At 54.7% G+C, this 10446-nt stretch overlaps 1 protein-coding gene across 4 annotated transcripts; it reads left to right on the top strand.

The window, feature by feature from the left end:
• The first annotated feature begins 850 nt into the window (after positions 1 to 850).
• Positions 851 to 9742, top strand: Hcrtr1 (hypocretin receptor 1). Of its 4 annotated transcripts, XM_021160817.1 has the most exons (10): positions 851 to 1009; positions 1826 to 1943; positions 2352 to 2589; positions 2729 to 2907; positions 3980 to 3995; positions 4125 to 4368; positions 4649 to 4764; positions 6082 to 6308; positions 7235 to 7356; positions 8952 to 9742. In XM_021160817.1, exons 6-10 carry the CDS (start codon positions 4272 to 4274, stop codon positions 9113 to 9115), a joined length of 726 nt encoding a protein of 241 aa, XP_021016476.1. In that variant the 5' UTR covers positions 851 to 1009; positions 1826 to 1943; positions 2352 to 2589; positions 2729 to 2907; positions 3980 to 3995; positions 4125 to 4271; the 3' UTR covers positions 9116 to 9742. The 4 variants fall into 4 exon arrangements, with proteins under 4 accessions (XP_021016476.1, XP_021016474.1, XP_021016475.1 ...); XM_021160815.1 differs by lacking the exon at positions 3980 to 3995; XM_021160816.1 differs by lacking the exons at positions 851 to 1009; positions 3980 to 3995 and adding an exon at positions 1473 to 1598.
• The last annotated feature ends 704 nt before the right edge of the window (positions 9743 to 10446 follow it).

Genomic DNA, 10446 nt, shown 5'->3' with positions numbered 1-10446 from the left:
ATCTTTGTGGACACCATAGGGAAATGCCTTACTCCCCAAGCCTACATCCTATGCAGGACTGGGGGAAGAGAGGGGCTCTAGGAGATCTGAGCGTGAAACACAGGTTCGAACCTCAGCACTGCCTCTGACCTTGGGCAAAGCCCTGAGCTGTGTGTACCCAAGGACTTATCTGTAAAATGGGGACAATAATAACCATCTCCCCAGGCTGACGTGGGGATTAAATGAGATCATGCATTGGGTATCCTGTGGAAATGGCGGCCGTATTACAGGCTCATTGCTTGCCACAGAGATTGGTAAATATTGAATTAATGAACGCCTCCAGTTTCCCTTCTGCCTCCACCTCATGTCCATGCTTTAGGAGGGGGAAAGTAAATGTGAACAAGAAGGATTTGGGGCAGGGAGAACGGGAAAGATCAGGGCTTTCTGACATCTCTGGACACCGGCTGCTCCAGCGCGTCCTGAGATTGCTTGGAGGCGGCACCGGCATCCTCTTACCCTTGTGCCACTCACCTGTGCCACCACCCCGATCGGTCAGGTGAGGCAGGAAGTAGAGGTGGGGTCCACCCCTGCTCTGTGGCCCCCCGACGCTGCCCATCCCAGGTGCGTGCTGAATGCGGGGTGGCGGGAGCGTAAGTGTGCGAAGGATGTGAATGAGCCAGTGGATGCGTGAATGGAGGTGGATGGAAGCGTGAAGTACAAGGCGGGGCTCCAGCTGGGTGACCTCGAGTGCAGACAGGCCGGGGCTCCCTCCCCTCTCCTCCTAGCCTCCCGCTCCGCTCCGCTCCCCTCCCCGCGGCGCGCAGCCCTCCCTAGCCCTCCCTTGCCAAGCCCTGCCTACCCAAGCTACCGCGGGCACCAGAGCCGGGACCACGCAGCCACTGAGCGGACGGACAGCGCCGCCTCAGGAGGGGGCTACCCCGCCGCGTCTCCAGCTCCGCACCAAGGCGAAGTCCCGTGAGCAAGGTCCAGGTTCCAGCAACGGAGGATGCCCGGGGCCAGGAGCCAACAGGTGCGGGGCGTGGGCGACCCCCAGGACTGACTTGGGGATTCCAGAAGAGCATCGGCAGGTGATGAAGGGGGCTGGAGTCTCTGGGGACCTGGGTGCCGGAAGACTGCGCCACTACCCACTCCGCTCACCTCCTGGAGGCTCCCGCGTACCCTTTAGCGCACTTGCTGCCCCTTCTGGGAATCTTCCCAGACCCCCTAAGGAGCAGGGAGGTCCCGCTGGGAAATCCGTAGGCCAATGTCTCTGCCCCTTCCCCTAGGGCTCTCGAGAGGACTGTCCATCCTCTTAACACCAGTCTGGGGTCGTTCCTACCTAGCCAAGCGAAGAAGGGGTCTGAGCAAGGGAGGAGGGAGCGGCCTGAGCCAGGCCGGATTTATGAATGGAGAGCGGCCTGCGCACCGGCTCAGCGACCCCTGGCGGCCGTCGGGGGGCATCGCGGCCCCGGGGACTCCAGGAGACCTAGCAAGGGGGTGTTGAGAAGCTTGTTTCTTGGCATGAGGATCCTTTCGAGTCTCCTAGGAAGGTGCTTACCCGCACTCCTCTTCGCGGGTCTGTGCGTTCCCGCGCGTGTACGCGCACTGAGGAGGATCTGGCAAGTCTAGTGGGCGGGACCTAGGTCTTCAATATCTCCCTGAACCCTTTCCCCAGCCCTTAATCAAGGCTTGAGGACTGAATCAAGAAAGAATTATTTGTCGTTGGGGATGGGTTTCCTTCCTAAATCTGTGGTGGCCGGAGGACTCAGACAGTCCTGGATTGGCTTTGTGACCTTGAACAAGAGAATCAACCTCTCAGCTTCCCGTCTCTCCATCCATACAACAGGGCTCGCTAATAATGATACCGAATACTGACTGGAGGGCCAGCTTCTGGGTGTACCAGGCTCTGGGTGAAGTAGTTTCCAAACCTTAGAGCTCAATACTCTTCATCGTGGCTCTGGAAGGTAGGTAACTTTAATACTCTGTTGGACCACTGGGTGGGGAAACTGAGTCTCAAGGAGGGAGGTAAAAGGTGCCTAGCTCCACCATTCCCATCCCATGACTAAGAATAAAGAGACAGAAGGTAGACAAAGTCCCTAATGTCCTCTTCTTTCTTTCTTTCTTTCTTTCTTTCTTTCTTTCTTTCTTTCTTTCTTTCTTTCTTTCTTTCTTTCCTTCCTTCCTTCCTTCCTTCCTTCCTTCCTTCCTTCCTTCCTTCCTTCCTTCCTTCCCTCCTTTCTTCCCTCCTTCCTTTCCTCCCTACCTCCTCTCCCTCAGGAAGTTTGGTCTAAGACCCCAAAGACCTGAGGGCAAGACCAGGTCCTTTGAAAGGAGTGGGCTGAGGGCTTGTGGGAGTTTCTCTTTCTCCACAGAGCCCAGGACTCTCCTCAGCTGAAGTGGCTCCTAAACTCATGGAACCCTCCGCCACTCCTGGGGCCCAGCCTGGAGTCCCCACTAGCAGTGGGGAACCCTTCCATCTGCCTCCAGACTATGAGGACGAGTTCCTCCGATACCTGTGGCGCGATTATCTCTACCCGAAGCAGTACGAGTGGGTTCTCATTGCAGCCTACGTGGCTGTGTTCCTCATAGCCTTGGTGGGCAATACCCTGGGTAGGTGTCTGTTTTCTTCTGAACTAGAGGGAATCCTGGGCCTTTCCTTCATACCCATTCTTGCTGGTGAGGTCGGGATGGGGCCTGAATGTGTGTGGCTCTGCTAACTGGCTTCCCCTCACCTTGCTGCTCTCTGCAGTCTGCCTGGCTGTGTGGCGGAACCACCACATGAGGACAGTCACCAACTACTTCATTGTCAACCTGTCCCTGGCAGATGTGCTGGTGACTGCCATCTGCCTGCCTGCCAGCCTGTTAGTGGACATCACCGAATCGTGGCTCTTCGGCCAGGCTTTGTGCAAGGTCATTCCCTATCTCCAGGTTAGCTCTCCCATGGCCCTCACCACCCTCTACCACATCTGTCCAAAACCTATGACCTTGGTGGCTATCAGTAAGCTTAATGTTTGCCTTTCAGTCAAGTTACACTGGCTTAGGACTCTTGTGGGACTATTCAAACCACCAGGCTGGACAGTTGGGAACACAGACACAGCCCCACATACACACATAGACAAACTTGACCGCACACACACAGAGACACACACAGAGACACATACACACACACACAGACACACACACAGAGTTACTTTCAGGTCCACAGGCACATGCAGAGAGGAGACAAAAGCCCACAGTGACAGACCTGCCCTTAACAGGTCTGCTCCCTGACTCCAGTAGGGACCAAGAGAGACAAACAGAATTCTCTCTCTAGTCTCCTTCCCCAATGCTGGACACCAGGACACCCAGATGATGTCAGTGGAATGGGAGGAGGACTAGCCAGAGACCACCACGGCCTCTCAGTAGCCCTTGGTCCTCTTCTTGTATCCTGGGAAACAGAGCACCCTGGAGGCAATGCCTGCCTATACTACCAGCCGATTCATCTGTGCCGCTCAGACCAAGAGAGCTTTCCCAACAGCATAGGGGTGACCTCCCGGGGTGACAGTGATGCCTCATGGACTTTACACTGCTTTAAGGTTTTCTGCCCAACTGGTCCCCTCTGTGGATGGAGATCACGTGTCTCATGTCTTCACTGTACCATGACACCTACATCATAGGTTTTAAAAGTAGAGAAAGGAGGGGTAGGAGAGATGGCTCAGGGGTTAAGAGCACTGGCTGCTATTCCAGAGGCCCCTAGTTCAATTCCTAGCACCCAGATGTCATCTCACAACTGTCTGTAACTCCTGTTCCAAGGGATCCAACACCCTCGCACTGACATACATGCAAGCAAAACATCAATGTACGTAAAAAAAAAAAATTATTTAGAAAAAAATAGGGAGAGGTGTGTTTGACACACAGTCTCATTGTGTGTGTCAGGTCTCCAACTGGACATTTTCCATACATGATTTCATTTATTCTCACCAGCATCCTGCCAGATAGATGCTATATTCCCATTCTGCAGATGAGGCTCAGAGAGGGTGAGTGACTTGCCCAAATTCACACAGCACAAAGGGGTGGAGTCACGATTTGCTGCACTGGTAGCTCTGGGCTGTGAACTGTTTCCCCCTGCCCCACCCCACCTCTGATGTTGTGTCCCTGTGGGGCAGGCTGTGTCGGTGTCAGTGGCAGTGCTGACTCTCAGCTTCATCGCCCTGGACCGCTGGTATGCCATCTGCCACCCACTGTTGTTCAAGAGCACAGCTCGCCGTGCCCGTGGCTCCATCCTGGGCATCTGGGCTGTGTCGCTGGCTGTCATGGTGCCCCAGGCTGCTGTCATGGAGTGCAGCAGTGTGCTGCCTGAGCTAGCCAATCGCACCCGGCTCTTCTCTGTCTGTGATGAGCACTGGGCAGGTAATGGGCACCTCTGGAGGTGTATACACCCAGGGCAGGGGATTTTCAGGGTGGGTACCCCCAGGGTAGGTATCTCCTCTAGTGTGAACATCAGCTGGGGATCCCTCCGGCTGGGGCACCGCTAGACTGGGCAATTCTAGGCTCTCTCCCTAACCATGGTGCTTATGTGAATTCAGTTGTCCCCAGGTCTTGCTTTGGTTCATGTTGGGACAGGGTGGCATTGCTGAGGCAGACGGGGACCCCCAGGGTGAACTTGACCCTTGTGTCTTGCGACCTACAGATGAACTCTACCCCAAGATCTATCACAGCTGCTTCTTCATTGTCACCTACCTGGCCCCACTGGGCCTCATGGCAATGGCCTATTTTCAGATCTTCCGCAAGCTCTGGGGCCGCCAGGTGAAGCTCATTTGCTGTCGCTATCTGGGCTGGGAAGGGGGAAGCTGTTTTTCTAAGGGAGTAGATGGTCCCTGACATTGGAACATATTATCTGCACTGCGAATATAGCGAGGCCAGGCCCAGGGATGTGGGGAGCTGGAGGCCCCAAAATGACTTGCAGCCTCTTTTAATTAATCAATTACCTTCCAGGGCTTTGGCATAAGCCAGACAAGTGTTCCAGCACTAAAGAATATGCACAGAGCCTTTCTCCCTGATCCAGGTTCCCTCTGTCCTTTTTAAAAATGTTACAGGGTCTTGCTAAGTTGGCCTGACTAGACTGAACATCCAATTCTCCTGCCTCAGTCTCCTGTGTAGCTAGGATTATAAAGCCAGCTTTAACCGCCATATCTTATTCCCTTCCCCCCTAAAAATGTGAGAAAACAGACCCAGAGAAGCAACACAATGTCCCCCTGGAAAGCACTCAGCTAGCCAGCAGAAAATCAGAGGTCAAAACCCAAGCCAGGCTCCAGAGCTCAGCTTAGGATCAGAATGTTAACCCTTGCAGTTTCGGACCACTTGCCCAGTGAGTCGCGCTTACCCACCCTTGAGTGTGACTGCTAAGGCCAGCCAGGCCAACTGGTTCCAGGCCTGACTTTCTCCTCATTACATGGAGCCTTAGTGGGGTTGCTGAGGTTGTGTTCACAGAAATATGGGTGCTAGGAGCCGTTTGTACTGTGTCAGTAAGTCCTGGGCCAGTATCTAGGCAGTGAGAGAACATGTGTCAGAGGTTGACAGGTCTCAGTGACATTCTGGGATGTCATGTACGTTCTGCACAGTGCTAACCCATGCCTAGGCCATGCAGGGCACTGGGTGGGGAGATGGGTGGGGAGATGCAGGCATACCCAGTTAGAGCCTTTCCTGGCTGGTCTACCTTAAGGAAGCAAAGGACTAGAGAAGTCACAGCTCACGAATGTATGAGCAGTCTCTAAACTCTAGTTTCTTGCATCCTGGATCCATGCCTCTTGGTTGTGGGGTGGTTGCAAGGCATCTGCCTAGGCAGAGAGCTGGAGTCAGGCCTTCCCCGAGCCCTTCCTGATTCCCAGGGCTCCCGACAGTGTGACATGGACATCTCTTCATGACTCAGCTTTTCATCCTGTCCCAAAGACGGAGCTGCAGATCTCAGGAGGATGGGGGAGCAGTTAGAGGGGTGTTCAGACCCCGCAGTGTGACAGTGTCCTTGTATGTTCCTGACTTGCTCACTAGGCCCTAACCATAGGGAATGACTCTCTGAAGGAGTGACATCCACCCTTCCTTCCTCTGTGTGTGTGTGTTGGCTAGATCCCTGGTACCACATCAGCCTTGGTGCGGAACTGGAAGCGGCCCTCGGAACAACTGGAGGCTCAGCACCAGGGCCTGTGTACAGAGCCCCAGCCCCGGGCCCGAGCCTTCCTGGCTGAGGTGAAGCAGATGCGAGCTCGGAGGAAGACGGCTAAGATGCTGATGGTGGTCCTGCTGGTTTTTGCACTCTGTTATCTGCCCATCAGTGTCCTCAATGTCCTTAAGAGGTAAGGGGAGCTTGTGGGTAGGGAGGAACTCCACCCTGGGGCAGGCAGTTACTCTGCCCTGTTTCCACCTCCTCTATCTGTGCACCGGAATATCTGGCTTGGCTCCAAGGGCAATTAGAAAATCCTTCCTCTGTGCACTTGGCTATGAAGTTCTAGGATGACTGGGTACAAATGACGGACAGGAGCCCTGTCTTCATAGAGGCTGTGTTCCAGCGAGAAAGATGGCAAAGCAATAGAAAAAGCAGTGTAGTATCAGGCTGTGAGGGTCCTGAAGAAAGATGAAATTCCAAAAGAGAACAGAGCATAAGGGAGGCTGGTGGGTTTGGTTTTGTCTCGGATACATAGTTGTTGTTGCTGCTGTTGTTATTGTTGTTCTCTGAGAAGCTGGGAGATGTATGCCTGTAAGCTCAGCACTTAGCAGGCCAAGGCAAGAGGATCGTGAGTTCAAAGTCAGGAGCAAGCATCAGGGGTCTGGAGGACACAGGTTAGGCAGAAGGACACGAGGATGCAGCAGATGAGGAGCCATGAGTTGTCACTGGAAGGTCATGGAGGACCGGCAGGGTCAGTCTGGGTTTGGCCATGTCCAGTCTTGTGTGATCTTGGGCACGCAATTCTCTAAGCCTCAGCTGCTTTAGCTGAAAAAAATGGATGCTGTCCATGGTGTGTTGTTTCTGGTAGGTGGATGGAGTGGTCCCAGGGGGATCAGATAGCTGGAGTCTGAGCAAATCGTTGGTCACTGTCCCAAGGCCCATTCTAGTTATAACCCATGTCTGGGTACCAAAACCAGCGGCCAAGATCTCAGACAGTGCCCCAAGGGGACAGCAGTGAGCAATGGGGACATCTTCTAGTTAGAGCTCTGGGCCCCCCCCCCAACCTCCCACGTATCCACCTGATCTGCTTCGCACCATCCTTCTCCCGGGCAATAGAGTGTTCGGGATGTTCCGCCAAGCCAGCGACCGGGAAGCCGTCTACGCCTGCTTCACCTTCTCCCATTGGCTGGTGTACGCCAACAGTGCCGCCAACCCTATCATCTACAACTTCCTCAGTGGTAAGTGGACTAAAGACGTGATGACCGGGGTGGCCATGGTCCCTGGGTCTATCGTGGGCTTGGAGGGGAGGATGCACCTCTTCCCAGGCTCTCTCCGGAAACCTATCACTCATACAAGGCCCCTCCCAGGAGCCATGATCTGAGCTCTGACCTGCAGATGTACCCAAGATGGAGTGTGGCATACCTGCACACCAGTGCCTATGAGGAAGGCCAGGGCCTGGGCCCACCCAGGGAGCATGCTCAGTGAGACTTCCGACTAATTCCTCTCTGGCTGGCCCAGACACAGCAATCTTTGTTCCTAAAGGGAACCAGACCCGAGGGAAGAGGACCCTGGAGACCCTGTCTGAGGGGAGATTGTGTAGTCTCGCTAAGGGACAAGGGGCAGTCATCAGCAGAGACACAGGGTAGAGTGGCTTGACTACCCCTGGATCCATGGGCCACAAAGCAAACTTCTTCTCTCTTCTGGGAGTCCAGACCCCCTCAGCCCTATTCCCACTGTGTTGTCCTGTACCCTACCTACCCCTAGCCCATCTCAGTGGGTCTCCTACCTTTGGCTTAGCAGAATTGACTCATTGGACCTCAGATTTGGGACAGGGCTTCAGAGGAACTGTCAAGATGACTGCCCAAGAGTGGACGCAATTCTTTCAAAAATGGGGCATTTGAGAAAGGGTCAGAGATCACTAGCGTTAACTGTCACTGGGAATCAAGAAGTACTCTACCAGGCTGCCTGGCTGCTTCCCAGCTCAGAGGACAAGACAGAAGAGAGGACTATTATTGAGGAGGAAGAAACAGGCAGCCACCTAGATGCATATATTCCTTGCCTAGGTTGTGTTTGCTGAGCAACTACTGTGTGCTCTTCCCTGAGTGGGATCCTAGATCACAGCAGGCTGGCAACACAGTTGGGGGTGGTTTGGTTTCAAGAAAACCTCTGTCCCCTGGCATAAACGCATGAGCAGTCTCTTCTACTCCACCCTCGCCTTTGCGAGATGGGCTTGGGGCTAGATGCCCAGGTTCAACTTCTGGCTGGGTGGCTTGAGGCAAACCTCAGTCTGCTGCACCTCTAATCTGTGATGGGAAACACAGTCTGGCAAGGTGTGAGGAGGCTCCTGGGTGGGGGATGGGAGCGGAGCCTGGGGGACTGACACAGCCCCTGGTGCAGTGTGACTGTCACCCGGCAAGGCCTGCTGCTTTCATCTCCACACCATTGGGGCAGAGCTGGGGATGGGGTGGGGGACAGCAACAGTGTGAACTCTGAGCTCCCTCCCTAAACACACACACACACACACACACACACCCGTCATGGAGACACACAGGTGAGGCCCTGAGCCAGACACCATGACCTGAGCCAGGCTCCTTGCCAGAATGCAGTCAAGGAATCAAGACAATTGCATTTTGCTCCAGGAACCGGCTGGGGCCCTTTCAGCTTTTCTGGCTGGCAGGGCAGAGGTAGCCCTGGGCTCTCCCTCTAAGCTCTACCCCTCCCTCTGGGCTCCACCAGGCAGCTCTAGCTAGAGTTGTGCGGGTGTTCCTTGAGGTCAACCCCCTTCCTGCTGCATTTTCCCCCTTATGGCTGTGTCTTTTGTCTCCCAACCAAGGCAAATTCCGGGAACAGTTTAAGGCTGCCTTCTCCTGCTGCCTGCCTGGTCTGGGTCCCGGCTCCTCCGCCAGACACAAGTCCTTGTCCTTGCAGAGCCGCTGCTCCGTCTCCAAGGTCTCTGAGCATGTCGTGCTGACCACCGTCACTACCGTGCTGTCCTGAGTGGGGCCGGCCCAGGCTCTGGGAGACCTGGTCCTTTGCCTGGGGTCCACCCCAGCAGTCACAGGAAAACTGCTGCGGTTCAGTGAGAGGCTGTGCGATGCCAGTCCTGGCTTTCTGCCAGAGTCATTCCCTCTCTGAGGTTGTGTCCCCTAAGCTGGGTGGATAGGGGCTTAAGCTGCTCAAGAAAGCAGAGTGTTGTAAACCGTCTACTGCTGTGGGCTTGGTTACTGTCGTCCCTGTCTCATATGGCTCTACCCTACAGTGTCACTTCACCCTATCAGAGCTTGGCTTTTCTCCCAAAGACCTGTTCTCCTACTCAATTATAGGCCTTTCCAGGCTGGAGTCTGCTCCAAAGGTCCCCACAGACATATTCACCTGGCCTGAAGGCCACCGGAAGCCGGGACTGCACATGGCCTGTTGCACCAATGTGTCCCTGTGAACTAATTTGGGTTCAGCCCTTCTCAGTGAGCTCTGAAGCACAGTCCACCCTCTCCAGGTGTGGACTGCACGCTGCACAGGCTAGAGCTCGTTGGCATTGTGGAATGCTTAAACACTCTCCATGTGGCCATTCGTTCAGCATGGAGGCCAGCAGCCCGGAGCAGCTGTAATTAAAAGCCTGGCACTGAATGTTCTCTTTCTTTGTCATTGCACAAAATCTGTGCTGCTCAGGTTAGTAGTGGGAGGTGGGGCAGCCGGGGGATGGCAGGAGAAGGCTCTGGAATGGGGTTATCGTGAAACCCCACCCCCACCCCAGATGAATTGACTGCCGGCTATGCTACCTCTGGTCATGCCCAGCCTCTGGTGGCCAGGACTCTGATCTCTGACACACTTTATATTCCCTGTCCGATGGCCTCTGAACCGGAAGGTAAGGAGGTAGGTGGATAGGCAGTGGGTTGACAGATTTACTCTGTGTAATGTTCTTGGAAATCAGGGCTCTGTTTATTTTCTATGAACTCACAGAATACAAAGAGAGCGCCATGGACTTAGCCAGCCATGCCCTGGCTTCCGCTGAGCTGATTACAAAGCTGCCCAAAAGGCCCCAATACTTGTTGCCAGAGGAGAAGGTAGACTCATTCTGGAGTGCCACTCTGCTTCGAGGAGCAGGGGGCAGCTGGCTGAGGCCACTGGGGTGAGCACACCAGCTGACAGATCACCCGGCAGGAAGTAGGGCAGGGCCTTGGTCCCAGCCCAGGAGTACCTAGACATCATGGCCCCTTGTGGGCATGTCCTTTTGTCCAGATCGGGTGTGTGTATTAAGTAGCCCCTCTGCTTTACAGACTCATCGGCCCAGCAGCCATAGCTGGCCAGCAGGGATGAGCAGTCCTGACCAT

Source organism: Mus caroli, chromosome 4 (assembly GCF_900094665.2).
Source record: "Mus caroli chromosome 4, CAROLI_EIJ_v1.1, whole genome shotgun sequence".
In the NCBI taxonomy this organism is placed as follows: domain Eukaryota; kingdom Metazoa; phylum Chordata; class Mammalia; order Rodentia; family Muridae; genus Mus; species Mus caroli.
The sequence above is the reverse complement of the archived record's forward strand: the minus strand, read 5'-3'. Positions and strand labels throughout refer to the sequence as shown.